The 21254-nt window shown below is 48.3% G+C and overlaps 3 protein-coding genes across 3 annotated transcripts; 1 reads left to right on the forward strand and 2 right to left on the reverse strand.

The window, feature by feature from the left end:
• Window positions 1-7733: 7733 nt before the first annotated feature.
• On the forward strand, window positions 7734-8520 carry PtA15_6A391 (uncharacterized protein; the record flags this gene model as incomplete). Its single annotated transcript, XM_053170091.1, has 3 exons — window positions 7734-7826; window positions 8169-8290; window positions 8373-8520. 3 exons carry the CDS (start codon window positions 7734-7736, stop codon window positions 8518-8520), a joined length of 363 nt encoding a protein of 120 aa, XP_053021317.1.
• Window positions 8521-12576: 4056 nt separating this feature from the next.
• Window positions 12577-15198, reverse strand: PtA15_6A392 (uncharacterized protein; the record flags this gene model as incomplete). Its single annotated transcript, XM_053170092.1, has 9 exons — window positions 12577-12709; window positions 12774-12848; window positions 12897-13213; window positions 13279-13614; window positions 13781-13998; window positions 14061-14253; window positions 14387-14709; window positions 14799-15039; window positions 15109-15198. The coding sequence occupies 9 exons, from the start codon at window positions 15196-15198 to the stop codon at window positions 12577-12579; spliced, it is 1926 nt and encodes a 641-aa protein (XP_053021318.1).
• Window positions 15199-16574: 1376 nt separating this feature from the next.
• On the reverse strand, window positions 16575-17234 carry PtA15_6A393 (uncharacterized protein; the record flags this gene model as incomplete). Its single annotated transcript, XM_053170093.1, has 2 exons — window positions 16575-17128; window positions 17213-17234. 2 exons carry the CDS (start codon window positions 17232-17234, stop codon window positions 16575-16577), a joined length of 576 nt encoding a protein of 191 aa, XP_053021319.1.
• Window positions 17235-21254: the final 4020 nt, after the last annotated feature.

Genomic DNA, 21254 nt, shown 5'->3' on the forward strand with positions numbered 1-21254 from the left:
TTTAGAAACCATCCAAGTATATTAAAGCTTGAGAATCATGGAAAAAAAATTCAAGGGTTCCCCCTACAAAATACCAAAATCACAAAAAGAAATTCCAGGGATTCCCCTTTACAAAAAATCATAAGAAAAAGGCCAGGGTTTTCCCCACATAAAATGCACGGCACAACAAAGTCACATTACAACAATTTATTCAAAAAGGCAACCCGCAACCTGCCACCTAATCCAGCAAGCTGAGATATTGTGGCCCACTGTCCATCCCTGTCTAGCAGGGTGAAAAAACAAGTGGGAGGATCACCCCCAGCGGTTAAGCAAAGGGGGGCCAACAAATAATCCCCGCCAGACTGCGCAAGTGCAACAGCGGACGGGGTGAGACAAAACCCCCACTGGAAACGCAGCCGGGGGAGTTGCCTGGCTTTCATCCCCCACTCCAGAGGCTCCTTATATACTCAACACCCGCACTCACACCACCACTTGTGTCTACGCCTCAATAGGCCTTGACGCGCAATACTCAGTTGCTACCTTGTTGAAAATGCCACGCCGCACCACCCTCAGTTGTTATGTTGTTGCAAGTGCCACACCACATCATCGCCAACCGTAGCCAGCCAGTTTCCAGGGGCTCACCAGACACTAACCCAAAGCTAACACACCTGAACCTCCAACCATCCTTCCCTCCCAGCCTCCTTGTTGGAGTGGTCCTCTCTTGGTTGAACAGGTCCCCTCAGCGTTGGAATAAGTCCCTGCTTGTCCAAAGCTGACCGTCCTTGTTGGAAAGGCCCCTGATTTTTGAATCCTCCTCAGCGTCTCTCTTCACGTTGTGGAACTCCTAAAAGATCAGGAAAGAGCTGTGAGGGGAAATAGTCAACTACACTACTAATAATGTAGAAGAGGCTACAGGTGCTGGTGAGGCTGCCCTCTTGACTAATGCTGATGGAGAGAGGGTTACACTAAGAAAAAGAAAAGGGTGTAGCTGATGATTCTCTTTTAACACTTTATGAGTCTGAGGTGTATCAATCCTACTGAGTGAGAGAGGAGAAGTGAGAAGGGGAAAAGCAGAAGCTCTTGGGGAGTCAGTCTGAGATGTGTAATGAGATATATGCTGGGGGATATATTTCTATGGTGATGAAAGTGTATCTAAGTGTGATGAAAAGGTGCTACAGAGGGGATGTAGTTGAAAGTGCATGATGGGGATACAACATCTAGAGGGGTGTTTATATATGTGAGAAGTACTACAGGGGGGTGATACATGATGAGCACATAGTAACAATATCTGAAGATGAGCAATAATGATGAAGGTGCAATGACCAAGGAGTGTACATGAAAGGTAACTATGTAGAAGATGAAATAATGATGAGCATTTGGTAATAACTACAAGAGCTATGAAGGAATGTACTGCTGATTCATATGAAGGGGAAAATGAGTAATGAAGTTGTGTAAGATCTGCAGTCCTATGTAGCTATGATACTAATGAATGATGTATGTAATAATGCTAAGGATATGTATGAAGAAAATACCTGCCAAAACTATACATGCCAATAACTGCTGATCCATTTGGAAATCCTAGGTGAAATGAGTGGGTGACTAGGGGTAAAATGGGGTGTAGAATTTCAATATGAAGTAATAATGAAGTATTTATGAAAGGTTTAGGTGATATGAGGGTGATAGTATGAACAGGAACAGGGTTACCACAACGTTTGGAACAATTTTCCAATCCTTCCCACTGCAAAAAAAACTGTGTCAACTGTGAGCAGTTGACATGCGGTAACTCTGAGGAAGCTTGTGGTGTTACACCAGCCTTACCCAAGGTTTGACTCAACCCAAGCTTCAATGCACAGTCACTGTGCACCTTGCACAGTGACTGTGCCAACAAAGGCACTTGTGCATTCAGGTGGAGTTACAATGGTAGCTTGGCTTGAGTATCCTGCATGTCAACTGCAAGCAGTTGACCAAGTTTTTTTTGCAGTGTCCTGCCTATCCTAGCCAGCTTGGACCATGCTCCTCTTGCCCTTGACTCCCCACTCTGTCCTCAACTTAAAGACCCGGCGCTCTTCCAATCACCCATAGGTGCTATTGACCTGCCTCGACGTCACCCGGGAGGGAAATCTTTACACCACCGCCCTCCTACTTGCCTGTCCCGCTGCTGGAGTCCAGGCATACACGCTGGAGACCCACGCCTGCCAGGCGCCCACCCTGCTTGGCCTGAGTTCATTCAAGAACACTCTTCACCCACAACCCTTCCGTCCTCCTCAGGGTTGTCCCTGCCAAACAAATTGAAAGCAAGCACTTCCCCGCTTGGCCCGACAACCAGTCCTTTGCCGTCAGCAACGTTGCTGCACCCGTCGCCATCAACCTCAACATAAACAGGAAGATGGCCCAAGATATCAGGCTCGGGCAGCAGGGAATGTTGGCCGAACTTATTATCACCCCTCCCGTCGGCATCAGCCAATATAACTGGCAACATCTCACCACCATTAGAGTTAGGCAAGCTTAGCGCCTTCCTAGAAAGGGTTCTGACCTGTATGTAGCCACACTAAGAAAACTGATGCGGGCTGCGGTGTGGTAAGCCAATCCTGAATATGGCACCAAAATAAAAGTCTTTTCCCCTCAATATAACCCTCTCTGGAATGCTCAAGCACCCACCTCCCTTAAAGATCAAGTCCAGGACAGCTCATACCCATCAACAGGCCCCCCATTCTCTCTTCACCCTTTTTCCCCACCTTCTGGATACCCACCTACACCAACTCAATACTCCTCAGGCTCCCAGCTAGGCACAAGTGGGAGAAAGTCACCCATCAGACAGAGCCAGAATATTAGGAAAGACCCTGGATATTCATCACCTTTTCCTCCCTTCCCAATCCAGCATAACAACCCCATCTTGGCATTAGCCACACATGTAATAACCATAGAGATTTCATCTTGGTTACCCCTTGTCCCCTTTGGTTTCAGCCCTTCCCTTTTCAGACTCTCATATGATATGTAAACCCTTTCTTCTGATGTTTCATTGTCTCTCCACATTCCAGCCTCATTCCAGAACTTTCCATCCCCATAACATTTTCAGCCTCAGCCCCTTGATTGAGAATTTTCACTGTTTCATATTTTCTTCCAACCACAACTCATCCCCATAATATTTTGTATATAGTCTGCCCTCTTTGGCCCTACCTTTTGTTCCCCATCAGATCCTGTCCCAGCAATCCATATCACTGGTCACCATTCACTAGCCTAGCTTATGCCATCAAATCAGAGTGGACAAGCTTGATAAGTCTATGCCAAATATATCAGGTTGGACAGACTTTACATTACCTTTACCTTGCTATTAGATTAGTAGAAAGTAAACCCTTAGACATACCTCAAGAATCTCCATAGCCACACCTTCCCTTAAGAGTCCATACTCTTATATTATTTTTCTTGTTCCCCTGAGAGGCAGCCCTTCAAGCACCAAATCCCTCTCAAGCTCTATTCTTCCCTCAGAGTAGTTCCACAGCGGAATCCAGGAGGTGCTGCACACCTGTCTGCAGCTCCCAGTGGACAACCTGATGTATGTACCCTCTTTTCCTTCTTCTGCTGCCTTTTTCTTGCTTGGGAGGCGGCTGAAACTTTCGGTAGTGGTGGCGGCGGCGACAAGCAGGACAAGAGAGGGCAATCTGAGTGAGCTGAGAATTGGCATCTGTTGGCCCTGCAGTTTCCCCTGGCGGCAAATCCAAAGCACTCGGCAATGCCGGTCTGTCCCTCCCCCCTCTTTCTACTTGCTTTCTCTTGACATGGGATGCTCATCTGGCTGGGTTTTTTTTCTAGGAAGAGCTAATGCTGTATCTTGTTGCTTCAGTCTGTCATTCATAGCCGATATCACGCGCAAGGCGTTCCAGAGGAATGAACAAGATTATAAATTAGAAGCCGTTCTATTCCTTTCTTTGCTACATCTGTACTGCAGCAACATCTTGCAGCCGGTGTAGCTAGAAGAGCATAGAGCTTGGTATCACCACCGCTGACAGATCCTAAGTTGTTAGATTGCAGAATGATGAAGCTGTCTGGATCTCCATCCTCTCAAACTATGAGTGTGCAATCCGTGACACATGTGTGACAACTGGATACATAGAGGAAGGAATACTTCTTGATTGAGCCTGAGCAAAACAATTTGAGCTTGAGAAGAGATTACATTCAAGTAAAATAATCAAGAGAATATTAAACCATGTTGGAAGAGATCAGGTTGAGATGGGGGAGTTTCCTGGTGGCCTGGGCTGGGGAGATCACAGAGGTACAGAATTACACCCTGCAGCGGCGCAGCCGCCTTGTCCTCTATTTTTTTTAATAGGGTGAAACTCTGAGTTAAGTCAAGGTTGGACTGCAGTGCCACTCCAGTTTGTCCAGATATCCTTGCCTCCTCACAAAAATGATCTGGTGAATTTTACTTTTCAAAATTCACATGTGCACATGCAAGTGAACTTTTTTGCACTTTGCTAATAGTCACCTTGATGTACACGTGTACATTCATGTGGAAATATCACAGGATGGGCCTTTCATGTCCACATGAAAAGTAAAACCTTTGTGTTGAGACACCAATTGTCCCCCTGATGTACGCGAGTACATGAGGGGGACAATATCACAGGCTGGGCCTTTCACATCTCCATGAAAAGGACACACTGGTCATGGAGCCAAGAAAGGCCTATATTCTGGATGAGTTCTGGATGAATTCTAGATTAGTTCTGGATTATTTCTTGGCAAGTTATGGTTTATTTCAGGCTGATTTACAACTGGTTTCCACAGCTGACTTCCATTATTTTTCATACCTATCCAATTTTCATTCACCAAAGGGCTCCAGCACAGTTATAGAAAAAAGTTACAGTAGGGCACTCCCTGGGGAGTGGGAAAATATCTCCCCTGGTGATTAGGCAGCGCCAGAGAAACATCCCTGACAAAATGTCTAAGCTAGGCCCAAAAGAAAGGATCTAATCCTGGCCGAGTAAGCACAGAAAACAAGGAGGACTGAGCGACATCAATGACGCTGACCACAAGCACTCAGAACAGATACTAGCAGCGGCATTTCACGACCAAGACCCTATTCCTTTCTTACTCAACAGGAGAACTCATCTCCCCAAACAACTTAAGCAGAGGCTCCTCAACCTGCTTTCAGGTAACAATTAATTTCTTTCACAAATCATAAATTGTTACAAATATTTGTCTAGAAGATAAGAAGTGGAACCTGTTATTAATGAAATAAATAAACCTTCAGACCTTCAAATTTTCTCAAGGACAAGATGATCACATTGTATTTCAGGATGATGAATATTCAATGTCACATCAGTACCCAATAAGATAAGGGTCAGCCTAAATGCACTCAAAAAACCCAAAATCACTCCAAAAGTGAGTGTATGGAGTGTGAAATCCAATGATTGTTGGAGTACAGACTAGAGTACTCCAAGTCAATTGGAGTGCAGAACCGGGGACTCAAGATTCTTTGGAGTGCACCACAAAGAACTCCAGTGGCCAGGAAATGTAATGAGTGCCCATGAGTCTCACTCCATCAGATTGGAGTGCATTCCCCCAGAACTCTATTCCTGATATTTCTCCTCATCAAAAGGGCAGTGCAGTACTGTGCACTCCAGCCAGAGCTGGAGTGCCTACAACTTAAACCCCATACATATCTGATGTCCAACAATGATCAAGCAGGGTATACTCCAGGATGTTGCTATGTACACACACACACCACTCAATGCCGGCTGCCACCTCCTGATCTCCATGACCGGTGTGGAACTACTCAAAGGGGGGGAATAGAGCTTGGAAGGGAGATGGACAGCAACACTAGTACTAATGTAAGCTATGCAAGGGTGCTGGTGAGGCTGCATTCCTGACTAATGCTGAGGGCATGAGAGTAAAAATAAGAAAAGAAACAACATTGTGGCTGATTTCTATCTGATCTTAGGAGCTAGTACTATGAGCTTAACTACTATTTGGCTACTGAGGATGAGAGAGTTGGGGTAATGATTGATGATGGGGAAGCAATGGAAATGGTTCAATAGCAATAGTGAGTTCAGAGGTGCAATGGGCAATGTTCAATAGCAATGATTGAGGGGCAATAGCAATGATTTCAATAAGCAAATGGGTGATGATGAATTTCTACTATAATTTCTGCACAATCTTCACTGGGGAATCTACAAGTGGGGGGGAAACAGTCTGTCTTATGTTCAGCTGAAGGATGAGAAATCCAGATGAATTCTGCCTATGGGAAGAAAGATTTTACAAATGGGGAAGATGATGTGAATATAGTAACAACTTGTAATGATGAGCACTACTGAAAGAGGTAAGCACAGATCCAATGATGTAATGTGTACAATAGGCATAGTACATGATGAGCAATGTATGTAAAGGGTTTAATATGCAAGAAGATATCTGTAAAAGGAATTTACTATAATGATTTAAGTAATTTACTAATGAAATGAGTGTTTTAACTAATGAAGACTGTAGGTTTTATGTAAATCTTATATCCTTTATCCAAGTTTCTTAAATCCACACAAACGTGGAAACCTAGATCTAAGTTTTGGCGTATTTATAATTTAAAAAATAACACAACAGAAGAGCACACAATTTGGACAATATACACAGCAGTTCAAAATATCCCCAAAGACCCAAAGGCCCTATGGATGACCCTCCAGCTGTGCCAGCACAACAAGCAAAAAAGGGCCGGTTGTGAGAAACTCTGTGAAAGAGCTGTCAAGGAGGGGCCTAATCAAGCAACTAGGGGGCTTCCAGGGAGGGGGCGGACGAAACCGGAACCCCTGGGGGACATTCCTTCTGGACATGGTGGCCTCTTTATATGCCCGCTGAACCTCTTGCCACTGGGTACATCAGCCGCACTTGTTTCCGCGGCTATGCCGTTGCCAGCTCAACTGAACGCCAAAAACCAAAGCAGCCACAACAAACCGTCTCCACCGCCGCGGCCATCCGCCAATCAGCTTTTGGAAACTATTGCCATCATCCCTCTCTCGACAGCAGTTTTCTTCTTGACCATCACCGGAATCCAGGCGAGATGTTGCCCCCAATCGTTTGCATAGTTTTAATACGGTAAGTTATCTCTTGCATTCATCTAACTCAGAGCCCGTATTCCATGCTGGCTTAGATGCTAATATTTTAGAATTCTCTTCCACCGGGGGTATTCACAGACTCAGTGTTCTGTCTCGTCAACTCCTTGTACCCGGTCCATGTCACCAAAGGGTCGAACTACGACTTCTATCAAAACCACATCTCATTGATAAGCTTCATCTACCATGTCCGCAGCAAACACGAACTGAAGGGATAGAAAAGAGGAAGAAGAATTGCGCCAGCGTGTCGTCGTTGGGGCAGGGGCCGGGGCTTGTTGGTCTGCCATCTCAAAACTATCACCATTTGCGCGCGATTAATTTATGCGATAGTCTATCTGCCCATCACAAATGCAAGAAGAACGCTCACTCGAGTTGAATATAGCTTGAAATTCGACCATCTGAACGGCCGTTTCAAACGTCTCTCTAACCTCCTCGGCTGCGGGATTTCTTTCGCTCTACAGGATGTCTATCCCGCTGGAAACTTCGAACTCGCCGTCGGTATCTTCAACTTTATGAAATTTCTCAGGGTAATCATCCCGCGTTGGATTTAATCATCCGATATCGAAGAACAGCAAGAACAAGACAAAGTGGATCAGGAGGAACTCTCCGATATTACGCGAATTCTTAGCGAACTAACACCGGTCCCCCGTCTGCTGAAGAATCATGCTGATCAAGGGCAGCCGGGTCAGGGCAGTCAAAGAAGTCCTGAAGCGGAAGATTGCAACGATGGACAAGCAGCTACGAGACAACAAGGAGGTCATGAGTCTGTCCTCGAGCGAGTCGAAGTGGTCAATCAGGGCGATTGGTCTATTGTGGAGCATGGGGCTATTCAAGTCTTTTCTCCTCTACTACCATCCTTGTGCAAGTTGTTTGTCTTGGAATTCATCGGGCTAGCCAGTCAACTCTTTTTTTTTTTTGCCCTGGGTGGGGAGCACAGATAACTCGGAGAAGGCAGCTGGGCAGGACTATAGCCTTGTGGGAATCCTCCGCGTGCCCATCCCTCTCACATGCACCCAACCAGAACTCATCGGCCGGGTCCTGCCCTCAAACTCCCTCTGATCTCGTCCATGGTCATGCCTGGCTGATTCTGCTCTCAAGCCCAACTCATCTACATTCAAACCACACGAGATCCGTCAAGCTCCCGACATGATCATCGACACCAAACGCCTGGTTCTGCTGTCCTCGCCTCCTCGTTCACCTCCCCAACCAAATAAACCCCCGTCCTCGCCCACTACGCGCTCTCCTCTCCCACCGCCCTTCTCCGGGGAAAAGCAGACAAAGGGGGATCAATATTTGACCCAGTTCAGCCATCTCCACACACGACGCAGGCCTGTTCAACCGGGTCATCGCCCGCGAGATTGTCCACCATCCTTTCCCCTCCGACCTCTTAGACGCGACGGTGGAGCTTGCTGAACGGGAAATTAAAAATGAATACTGCTTAAGAAGGTGACCTCTCCTTTCTTCTTCTATCCTTTCATCCTTGCCTCATGTGTGTAGGTTGCCCACTCCCAATTTTCCATTTGATATATGCATTCCTGGTTTGTCTATGAAGATTCTGCTTGGGAAAATTGCTCCTTTTGAAGTAGTACTGAAGTGAGCCAAGCAAGTTGATCAAGAATTACTTTGCAATTTTTTCCTTTTACTTTCTCATGATGTTTTTGTTTGTGCCTTTGAGGCAAAAATTTTGTTGAATGAACATGAGGGGTCAGCAAGTAAGCTTATGGTATAGCTATACAAAAGAATTAAATAACATAAACCAAATCCAACAGCCTGTGATCCATCAAAAAAAAGTTTTTGTTTTTCAGTTATGTATCCAAGATGATACCATTTTGCAGAGTATAGCTGGGCATATATGGTGTTCAAACTTGCATAAGATTTTTTTACATAAAATCATAAACTGAAATTTTGGCTGGGAGATGTCACTTTAAGTTTTATGCACACTGACATCTCCCAGCCAAAATTGGCTTTATGATTTTATGTAAACCGTGACATATGCAATTTTGAACACCATAATAATATCAAGCATGAATTCTACAGGTGCCAGCCAAACTTTATCTCAAGTCATAATAGACATATACAAGCAACTCAGAAGTCACTTACACAAGATTGAGCCCTTGTGTGCCCACAGTGGCTGTGGCACAACTTGCCAACAAGCACTTTAAGCTAAGAGAGTTCAAGACTACAAGCAGGTCTTAGAAAATTTGAAATGATGAACAGATATTTTCAGGCCAGGGAAGGAATGATTATTGTTTAAAAGGATGGGTAGACTAGAGGGGGGTAAAAAATGCAGTGATAACCTGGTGTGTCTGATGTATCTGTATGGACTGATACTGGGGGGCTTTGTGGGTGGGGGCATAAAGTTTGAATGGTGGGTAGTGAGATTAAACACAGAAGGTGGGTCAACTGAACCTAAATTTTGCAGCGGCAAAGCCGCCTTGGCCTCTAGTAACTATTGAACCATTGAAGATAAAGGGGTACTATGTTTGAGTGACTATAGGTGAAATGAGGTGTAGAATCTGAATATGCAATAATAATGAAGTATTTGTGAAGGGTTATGGGGTAATAGACAGTTTAATGATGAAGATATGTAAAAGAAGATACTAAAATACTACTTGTGGCTTGGGATGGAGCACCACACCAGTAAAGACCGGCATCAAGTGGATTGATATCTCCTCTTAATGACTGGTCTGTTGAGGGTAATCACACCTCTGGTTGGCCACTGGGTGGGGTGCGTACATGGCTTGATGGTTGGTTGTCAAGTGGAGTACAAATCCCACTTGCTGGCCGGGTGTGATGACGGCAAAGACTGGTCATCTTGATGAGATGTTTTTCCCCGCAGTGACCAGCACCAAATGGTCATTGAGGGTGTATTCCACTTGATGGCTGGTCAGTGTACTCTACTCAATGGCCAGTCATCAAGTGGGGTGTGCCCTGCTTGATGGCTATGTGCTGTGGGCACTCCAAAAAAAGGAGACTTGGAGTGCACCCCAATGCACTCCATTTGGTATTTGGCTGCTGGAGTGCAAATCCATAATCCTTCACTGAAAGGGTGGAGTGCTTGGGCTTGCACTCCATTTTTATTTGGAATGCATCTAGCTGCACTCCCCTATTTTGGTTAATTTTGGAGTACCCAGTTGTATACTCCAATAAACATGGAGTGCCCATCTAGGGACTCCATGTTTTTGGAGTACTAAATCAAGGCACTCCAACTTTTTTGGAGGGCTGGCCCCCTAAAGCCAGAAATGTGGAGTGCACAAAGTAAAAGTTTGGAGTGCATTTAGGTTGACCCAAAGATAAAAGTGCTCAACAAGTTAAGTAACACTCAAATAGCTGATAAATCTTACTGAACAGCTCTATATACTGCACTTTTAATTTTGAATGCATGTTCCAGATGATAACTGGCTATAATGATGAGCAAGAGTAGGGTATATAATTGAGAGAAAAAGGCAGAGTTTTTGGGGATGAGTAATATAAATGAGTGAATATCCAGGTAGTACCACCATCTTTTGTAGGGGAGAAGAGATCAACACTGAGCAGATCTTTAACTTATTGATAGTGATTCCAAGGAGGGCACTAGTGCAGCTTCCCGGTCCTTGACCTGGTTTGTGTAGAATTTTAACAACTTCACCATCAATGTATGTTCATACTTGAATAAAAAGCATTCGGGGTGAACTGTGACAGATTTCATGAGTCCAGCAGCTTGCTCTTGAATAATAGGCCTATCATCACATTTCGTCAAGAAATAGAGCATAGCTATTGTGAGTACTCTAGTCTGAGCAGATAGGTCGGTTGCTGGTTTAATTGAGAAGATTTCTCCGATGGTCGGGCCTAGATTTTCAAAGATAAATTGCCAGTCGCATTTGTATATTGCTGTTCCCAGAACTGTCAACCTTGGTTCATCGATTAGCAGCTTCCCAAGATCTTCCCATTTACCTGAGCAATATAAAGATTTATGTATATTACAAAACATGATCAGAATCACAATGACATTTCCACTTTAAATTTTTTTTGATGTGAATTTTGAATTACTAACAAAAATTAAGATGCAGACCGGTCTGAGGGAAGTAGACCGCTGAAAGATGATTTTTTTTCCCCATGAAATAGGAGTAGAATACGAATGAATACCTGTGAGTAAATGTCACCCAGAAAGAAGAAGGAATATAGTTGTAACCACAAACCCCGTGCCCATTGATCACCCATCTCCGCCTCCCAGATACCGGATAATTGGTTTGTGATTTGGCCCAACATGCCACTGATTCTATCCTTGACATGCAGGTTGGCGTGATACCTCAGCAAGAGAGTATAAAAAGTGTAGACAATTGAAACAGAAATCTCGTGATGTCTTTGAACGGCATCAACTACATGGGCGAGTGACTGGCACCATCCCTCCAGATGTTCAAGAGACACGGGTTGATAGACCACAAGATAGGTTAACACTTGATTCACAAGGTTTTTCTGTTGCAAGTTGATGTCTTTGATTTGAGGGAGGTTCTCGTCATAGCGGGTATCGATTCAACCGCTGAATTGAGTGTTGAAATAGTCAATTGCTTGTTCATGAGGGTAGGTCAAAACTGAGGGGTTAAGAGGCAAAGTCGGACAAGTAAGTGGCGGCACGGAGGATGCTGTAAAGGTTTGAACCTTGTAAGTACACACCGGGACAAGTGGGTCGCCCACCGATTGTCCTCCGTGGCGCCCGGCTGCCTCTGCAAGAGATTTACGCCAGCATGTCGTGATTTTGCCACATGTAGGCTGGGCGTCGCCACCCACCGTTCATATGTCGTACAGGTCAGGCGCCCCCCATACGACCATTGGACGACACCTATGACTTGCGACGCAGAGGCGTGTGGCAAAATCATGACGGGTGCACGCCCGCTGAGGTCGTTCGCATGATGCCTGCAGGGCGGGCGGCTGGCCGCATGATGACATGGGCTCTGTCCTCTTGGGGGGCGGGTGGCGGGTGGCTCTCCCCCCGCCTGGGGGCCGTAGGTTAGGCTGTCTTTTGGGCGGCGTGTGGGCTGACTGATTTGGCTTCCCATTGACGCATGCCAGGGCGCCTGATGCCTGGCTGATTCCCGTCGGGTAGGGCGTAGGCGGGCCCGATAGAGGGCGGGGCCAAGGGAGCTGGTGAGCTGGCCATCTGGGGCCTGGCGGCCCGCCGGGGGCCAGCGGCTGCGACATCGGGCACGACGATGGGGGATGGTCACCCACGGCGCCGGGCGAAAGGCCGGGAGGACCACTTGGGCTCCGTCAGCCGTTTGGCGTCGGCCAGTCACCGGCAGAACAGCCGCAGCCGACTGGGAGGGGGCTCAGGGGGCTATGTTAATCACGCTGGATTGCCAATGATTGGCTGGAATCTCTTTCATTTCACAGATCACTGGGGTACAAATTATGCTACGTAAGGGGCTATCTTCAGATGGGGAGCATAGGGGGAGCATAGGGGGAGCAGAGGGGGGACTGCATGGCGGAGGTCGTGGGAGGTCGTGTCATGATTGCCGGGCTGGAGTGTTCATGCCATAAGCGCCACCTGCGCAGTCACCTCGGCATCAGTTGGGCACCGGCAGCTGAGCTTGTCGACCTCATCTACCAGGGGGGAAGAGGCGAACATCTCGTGATCCTTCTCAACTACAAGTACGGTCCACCTGATAGGGTACGCAACGTCAGCTGCGGAGTCGCGGACATAGTGACTCAGACTAGACAACTTACGCATTCACATAATCTTTGCTTCGTGGTCTGTTGGCGTTGAGCTGCGCGTCAATCTGATCCCAATGCGAGATCGTCCTTGCGGCGGGGTCGAAATGATTCGACATGGTCGCCAGTCATATGTACGCGAATCGCGCCTTCAGTTGGGGGTTGTGTGCCAGCGTGGTGTCGACTTGTGTATCCGTGACTCTGGTGGTTGTACCCATTAAGAACCTCCACAGCTCACGGGCATAGTCATCTAAGGTTGGGATCGCGGGCAGGACGGTGTGTCCATGACTGAGGACAACGCCGGTGAGCGCATGATTGCGCACCATGTATCGGACATTTTTTATCTGCCTCCTCACCTCAGTTTGGACATGATTGAGGGCCGCGCGTTCGTGTTTTAAAAATTGCGGTGGGAAGTGGGTGCGCTGGTATTGAGCGGGCCGTTGGCGAAGTGAGTTCTGGAGGGGATGAGCGGGAGGCGGGTTCAGTATTCGCGGACTAGGTCAAAAGGTGATTTACTCACCATGACCATGCGGAATACAGAACGTTCTTGGGTGTCTCTGGCGTACGCTTTGACATTGCTGATCATCATGGCGTCGCGGGCCGCTTCTCGCATGAATTCCTGGGTCCTGGGTAATATGGTGGATGTTAGTGCGGGCGGGAGATGCGTTGGGGAGCAGGGGGCGGGGGGTTGACTGACCTTGACAGCTGGGAGATACTCAAATATTCGGACTTGATCCGCCTGGCTGAGGACAATGGGGCGGGCAGCCTCCCCCGCGGGAGGGGCGCCGGGGTTGTTTCGCTGAAGGATGGCTCCAAGCATGGAGAATAACATGCTGTTTTGTTCTGCCTGAGGCATCTGTCATGGGCACACGCGGGAGTAGGGGTGTGGGGAAGGACGGATGTTGCTCGTCAGCGGGGAGGGGGCCAAAGGATGGGCGGGAATGCCAGGGGTAGGATAAGGGGTGGGGCAGGCTTGGGAGACGATAAGGTGGGAGGAGGGGCAGGTTGTCTGGTTCTCATACCAATTCAAAATGAGTGGCCAGATCGGCCGAAAGCGGGACAACTGCGAAGTGAGCATATATCTGATTGGCTGGTGTCATGGGGATTGGGTCGAGGCCGTCATCGGGAAGTTCGCCATCGGGGACCGCCGGGGTCCTGTGAGCAAAGGGATTAAATGGGGGCCTGGGGGCGGGCGGGCCCTCTTCGCGGCGCTGTCTTTGAGTTGGGCGTTCATCGTCGGCTGCGGACAAGGACAGGTGAGGTCCTTTCAAACTGGCGGGGTGGTTGGGGTAGTGCACTCACAATCATCATCGTCTTGAGGATCCGGGCGGCGGCCCGGGGCAGGTGGAGTGGCCTGAATTGGCACAAAGGACATTGATCGCGGCGGGTGAGTTGGAAATAGTAGAGGGCTTTCGCGGCGGGTGAGTTGGAAATAGTAGAGGGCCTCGAGATGGTGGTGGTGGGGGCCCAATGTTTGGGTGCGAAGGGGGTAGGGCTAAGGCGGTATATGGGATGGACACAGTGGTATCTCGGATGGACACAGTCTTGTGGGGGCGCGCAACGGCGGGCGGGCAGGCGGGTGGATATCTAGTCGGTGGGAGCCTAGTAACCCTAAGATGAGGACGCACCTCGCCCATGTAGGTCTGGGCGAGGTGCCCCCTCGCTGCTGCGCCGCCAGGCACCGGGGGGCTATGACTAGTGGGGGAGCCCCGTCCTGCGAGCCTGCTAGGAATTCGGGGGGCCCGGTCTTCGCGCCCGCGGGCCGGCCCGGCCTGCAGCCCCGGTGGTTTTTTGATACAAGTCCCAGCATGCCTCACGCAAGGTGCCCCCGGACAAGCAACGCCAGCCCAGCTTCGCCAATGGACCACCGCGTGGGTCGTCCTGCTCCGCCTTCCCCCAAGTAAAACAACATGTAATACTTCGACCGGCGTGTCGAGTACCCCGTCGAAATCTGGAGTGAGTCCCCAGTCGTGGTCATCAGTCAAAGTCCCCAAACTTTGCACGGAGGACCCCCGCCTGATGAGAATTTATGATACTTACCTTTAAGCTTTAAGACTGGATTGCACAATTGGTTGGAGTTGTCCTTGGCCAACCTCATCATCTTTGCTTTCAACTCGGAGTCGAGCCTCGCATTTGCAATAAACCTATTTGTTATAGGATCCTTGATCCCCCACTTCTTCCCTTTGATGGTAGACTGATTGAAGGTTTTAGTGATCGCCGTCTTGACTAGATCATGGCATCTTTTACGAGTTTGCGACCAAGCCCGAGGCCTCACTGGGACCTGTGGCGATTCACGAACAATCAGCCCCCGCCCCCAAGCTCGCTAATCCAAGGACAAGTGTATAAATACCTCTTCACCGAGCGAGTTGCGGTGCAGGAACTGTCGGATGAATGTCTTCGTCTGCTTGAACTTCTTCATTCGGACTGAAAGCTTGCACATCCTGCACGGGTGGAGGGCCGCGCCTGGGTTTGGCGTGCATGTCAATTCGGCGTGCATTGGAGAGCCGCCAAGAAAACACAACAGTGTTGATGTGACCCAGACCGATTGGGAAATACTCTGATCGTAAGCTTCAAAACCAACTGTGGACATCTCGCTGAGTGAGTAGAGCGCCACCCGCATGGACATCAGCTCAAGAAGCATGTGGCATGACATGGCATGAACGGAACGGTCAGATCTTACTTGATTTCTTTTACAAGTTGTTCCGAGAGCTCACTCGCAGAAGCCAAATTAGACGTTGCCAGGAAATAACAGTTATACTCCTGGTTAGATATGTGAGGTGGAAGGCCAGCCAGAGTGAAATAGAAAGAGATATGCTTGTTGAATTGCTTTGACACATTGCCAGAAGTGTCATCAGAGTAGAGAATCATGGGGACATTGCAGAGGATCTTCTTATGTGATCTCTCCCTCCAAGCATTTGGGAACTGTATCACCTCATGAACAGAGATGGACTTGGTTGCTAGGCAGAGGAGGCAAAGATCAGTCAAGAAAGCAGAGGCAGGAAAAGACTGAAGACACATGGGTTGGGTGCTTGCCATAAAGTTTACCACCACAGGCATCCACCAGCCTCCGCCCATCAGTCCAGCGAATCTCCTGGTAGTCACGGGAAAATAGCTCTACAGATACCGCAAGCAGGCGTGTATCACGAAACTCGAGCCCCGAAGGCAGTTGAATCTTGAGAGTATTTGTGCGGCGATTGTGAACGGTCAGCCATGTCACATAATCACTAGGAACCTCCCAGCACTTTGCATGTAATACACCACCACGCGTATACAAAAAAATTGGGATCACAACCTGATTCGATTGCAGCTGCACTGGCTCGTAAATGTAGAAATCTTTCCCCTTGACCCTGCACATTTGAGCCCGGTGCTCTCGGGACATGCCGGTCAACCACTTTCCACATTGTGAGAATTTTGACACCATCAACCCATCGGTTGACTCAGGATAATATTCCATATGCTTAGCGACGAGGGGATTAGCCAGATCCTGAAAAGTACATCATACAAACAAGAGTCAGTTTGTTGATAAGGAATAAAAGTGAAGGGCATAGTTGATTACTTGGCTTATTATTTTCTTGGTACTCAGGGCGTAGCAAGGTGTATCGACAACCGATACGGCAGCTTGAACTTTGGCATCAAGTAATTCTTGAATCCTGGTCCGAGACGCCCGGACAGTCGCCCAGCTGGGTAGTTTTAGTCCACATACCTCCAAGACGGAAGATAGCCTTGTGTAGAGGGATCTCGAGAGGATCGAGCGAGTGTGACCGATCAAAAGCGAACCAACAAGGTCCTGTTTTCCCACCCAAAGTATGGAATCAGTCAAAAGTTGGTGGAAAGAGAATTGAGCGGCATTGGACTGACCAACTTGCTCTTGAAAGGGTACCAGGCGCTGGTTTCAACCCTATCTGATCTCTTGTCAGTGCGCACAATCGGCCGCTCATCTTCTTCCATATTATCGCCCTTGTGCGCCGCGATAGTCATGAGGTCTTTGAGGAGGCCGCCGTGCGAGTCGGGGACCACTGACGCCTGACTGACCCCGTTGGCTTCTGAGCGGTTCGCAGCATGGGCCGCGGCGAGGTCGGCGACAAGACCGCGCACGTTCGACGGTGAAGGGGGGGCGTACTGGTCGAGATCAATCAACCCCGGCCCGCAGGCCCAAGAGTGCTCCGTGTATGCAAGGTGCTCTTCCTCTACTGCTGGAGGCCCGGCTTGTGGGATGCCGTCAGGCGAAGGCGGTCGCGGTCTGCTTGTAGCCTCGCGCTCCGCAACGCTTCGTTTGTGTGATTTCGTGCCGAGATGCTTGCGCCAGTTCTTCGTCCCCGTCGACCTGGGACATACCTTGCAGTAGTAAACATTGGCGGTGTAGGTGTAGTCTAAATGATCAACACCGAAACAATCATCAGCTAGCCAGCGCGCTTCAAGCGCGTAATCCACACTGAGGTCTTGAGATTGCTAACCTGATTCGTCATTGGGGAACATTACACCGGAAAATGAGGTGCCGGATGTCTTGAATCGAAGTCTTGGTGTGGGGAATGGATCGAAATGGGCGGAGTTACGAAGAGCAGGCGTTTTACGAAGCCTCGCCGGCGGTAGTGACACAGGAGGTGTATTATAAAATTATGGTATTAGGTGCCTTACTGATACGCATGCCATTGTCCAAGTGCGCTTCGGGGCAGGCAGAGGCCGGTCGGCGGCAGGGTGATCAATCCCCCGGCCTGCTCACTGGCCGGCGCATCCCGTCGAGCTCGTGAGTCCTCGCGTACACGTGGCGCCGAGCAGTCGAGGCCGACTGCTTGGCATCTGTGTGGCCACTGTGTGGCGCAGCGCTCATGGCATCTGTCACCGGCGCGATCATGACCGGTGCGAAACGGCAGCGTCCTTACCTGACGCCGCCATAGGACGCCGCCCCAACCAAGACGCTTGGGTGGCATCGCCCACGGGCGCCGGACTGATGGTGTCAAGGGCAGCTGTCCACCTGCGGCCTATACTGGCGCCCCCACGGCCCTCACGACCCCAAGCGTGACATGGTGGCGTCAGTATGCCCTCCTGGTCATCCTGGCGTACTGTACCGCCCACCTGGCGCATGTACGACTGAAGCGTCAGGTGGGCGCAGGCGCTTTTGCCGATTCGCCCGGGTGTGTACATACGTTGCGGCATGTGCAAGTGGAAGCAGGTCGAGCGACTTGGGCTGCGAACCAAAAACTCGGCTGGCGCGTGCCTGGCAGGAAGCCAAAATTTTGATATGGTGGCATCGAGGAACGCGTTGGTGTCAAGTATGAGCTGGCTAATCAAGACAAAAACGAGGAAATGTTGAGGGAGCCACATGATGGGTCAAAGGGTTGGTCGTCGGCCAGGGCTCATGGTGGGGCGTGCTAGGATCTTTTGTAACCGGCACGGGATCTCATGGGATTGTCATGTTTCATAGTCCGAATCGCGATTGAGTCCCAAACAGGTCAAGAAAACTTAACACGTGTTTCTTTGAATGAACCTCGGCACAAATGTGATACGCGTTTCAGGAAGATACAAAATGATCACAACTTAGGCCCTGTTTGGCACTGATAAATATAGGCGATATAATCACCGGTTAATTCAATAAAAAATACAAAATTCAACATAAAGCCTCCAAATTTTTTTTATAGGCAACCTACAGTGCTGTTCTCTTCAACTGTGAACCCAGAATCAACTTATCTAGCCATCTTCAGCACCATAATACCATTATATCACTTCATATTGGTCAAAAGTGATATAATGGTATTATGGTGCTGAAGATGGCTGAATCAGTTGAATCTGATTTCAAAGTTGAAGAGACCAGCACTGTAGGTTGCCTATACAAAAAATTTGGAGGCTTTATGTTGAATTTTGTATTTTTTATTGAATTAATCAGCGATTATATCACCTATAATTATATCAGTGCCAAACGGGGCCTTAAGCTTATGACCTGTTTGTTGCGATGGGTTCTTCTTAATAGGCGCGGCTACGCCGCTGCTTGTCTCAGGACCTAACCATTAATCTCAAAACCTCATATTTTATTTTCTACGCGCCCAAAATTCTAGCTTTTGTGGGCTTGCCGCATTGCAAACTTAAAGAATCATATAAGACACGGTGCTGCGTTTTGTGAGGCACACAGGCTTAAGGCAAGCTTGAGCAGCCTCTTTGCGGTTGTTGCGGGGGCAACACTCTTGTAGAGAGGCTTATGCGCAAAGTTGGGTCGCGGGGCTGGCAGCATTGCAAAATTACTCAAATTACCTCTTTAAAATAGATATACAAAAATCAACGCCCTCAGTTGACAATTCCAATACATAGAATTCTTTCTTGTCTTGATGCGCATCTTTTGTGCTATGTAGCTTTCTCATAGGTTGACGACCTGATTTTCTATTGACAAAAGAAAACTGCCTCAAAATCCTCTTTTTTTCCATTGCAATGTCCAATTGGAATTTGTGCCATCAGACCGTGAAAGTATGAAAGCCATACCTCTTTTCACATGAGGGCCCAGGACATTCTGTAAGTCTCTCGGTAAGCTCTCCTTGGCGCGGTCTTGCGGAGTTGTTGGCTACAATCCCTGAGGGGGAACTCAGAACATCAACAACAGACAGCCACCGCCGACATGCCGAGAGTACCAATCAAAGTACCAAAGGGGGCATCATCAAGCTCTCCATCGAGTTCTTCATCAAATTCTTCATTGAGTTCTCCCTCGAGATCATCAAGTTCAACTCCGATGTCCTCTAATAGTCTAGCCAAGAAACTGTTCAAAAATCAAGCTGTCCGAGACAGCAGGATCAAGTTGATCGGCCGCGCACCACACGCGCAGAACTTTTGGGGTTGGGTAGGGGATGTGATGAGATGGACTTACCGGGCGGGAACCAGATCCTTGCACACGCCGCCTCGCGCCCCTCTGCCATACTGGGTACGAGGGACTTGTGTCAAGTTTGGGCTTAAGGGATGTTGCAAGCATATTGTAAACAGAGATAGCATATGGCACCAGGGTACCTGTGGCGGGTGCGGGTACCCCCCTGAATTTTCACTAATCTCTGACACCGGCATCCGCCAGCGGGAGCCTGCAAAAACAGACAGGTACCCGCCTACAGGCACCGGGTACCTGCCAGCTGGTACTCAGAGCCATCCCTGCACTGTAGGGAAGGCACTTTACACCCAGTTTCCTGACACGGGTTCGGGTACCAGGTGCCCGGAAACAAGTACCTGTTTGCCATCTCTAATTGTAAACTCACAATCCCGGCACTTGGGCTACCATTTCAAAGTGAGGAACAATTGTATATTTTGGAATATACTTATTATAATCATCATTGTTATCACTCTCAATGTCAAAGTCTTGTTGAAAGCAGGTGGGGGAGCGTGGGGTACAAACCGTACCCAGAAAATGCAAATGAGGGTTTTGCTGGAGAAACTTCATAATAAATATGTGAATTTCAGTCACACATTCCCTATCAACTTTCAGTTTTTTCCATAATTTGCATGAAATCAAACAACACCTTTATAAGATGGGCCTGGCTTTATGCCCAGAAGAGGGCTTATTTCTGTCGTTGTTCTTTTCCTTTCCAGAGTGTTCCATATCCAACTAGGCCCCCTCTCTAGGCCCCTTGTCACAGTGTATTTCTTCTGTTCCCTCACAAAATACACACTCACTCAGTTCCGGGCCCATATCAGACAGACCTGCTCCTTCGGAGACTTCTGATCTTTTGTTCTGAGTCCCTGAGCATCTTGTGCTCTTGTCTTCTTCAGCCCTTCTCTCGCCTCATCTTTGGCATCCAGTCACTTTTCTTTCATCTCGGAGGTCAGAAAGGTGGCCAAAATAGGAGGGCCAATTGGTTTATCCTCCCCCTTGACAATCACCAGAACCTAGTGGTTTTTGTTGGTCTGAAGAAGATAAATTGGTTTGGCATCTTGAGAGTCGTTCGGTCCAAGCTGTAGGGGAAGGAATGTGTCACAGCTTTCCAGAGAGAGGAAGACAACAGGTTTCGCGTAAGCATTTGCAATCACCTGGCCATGGCCCATATTGTCAAGCCATTTTGCGCAAGTGGCTTTGAATTTTGGGGTCTTCATGGTAACTCCTGATATGATCTTCTTAACTGTGTCGCTGTTTCCCTGTAGTTTGGAGTAAATTTCCTTACTTTCTTCAATCTCTTTGACCAACTAGCCCCGAACTCGAAACCATCTATCATCGTCTTACCCAAGCGCTTTGGAAACACATTCAAAACCGCAATTACCGTCCGGAGCAGGATCAAAAATTGCAGTAATAAACTTCCAAAGATGATTTGGGATCTGGGCTGCATATGGCTGAAAGATGTATCAATCAGTTTGTTGTCCAGAAACTTGTAACAAACCAAACATCCAACTTACCTCTACAGACTTAATTCCTTCTTCAATGTCACCAATATCTGATTCTTGCTTATCATTTTTGCCGCTGTTATCATTGCTGCCACCGTTATCATTGCTTCCGCTGAGGCTGGCACGTGATGGTTGAGAGTCAGAATTTTCTTCCAC

The sequence above is a fragment of the Puccinia triticina genome, chromosome 6A (assembly GCF_026914185.1).
Source record: "Puccinia triticina chromosome 6A, complete sequence".
Taxonomy (NCBI): Eukaryota; Fungi; Basidiomycota; class Pucciniomycetes; order Pucciniales; family Pucciniaceae; genus Puccinia; species Puccinia triticina.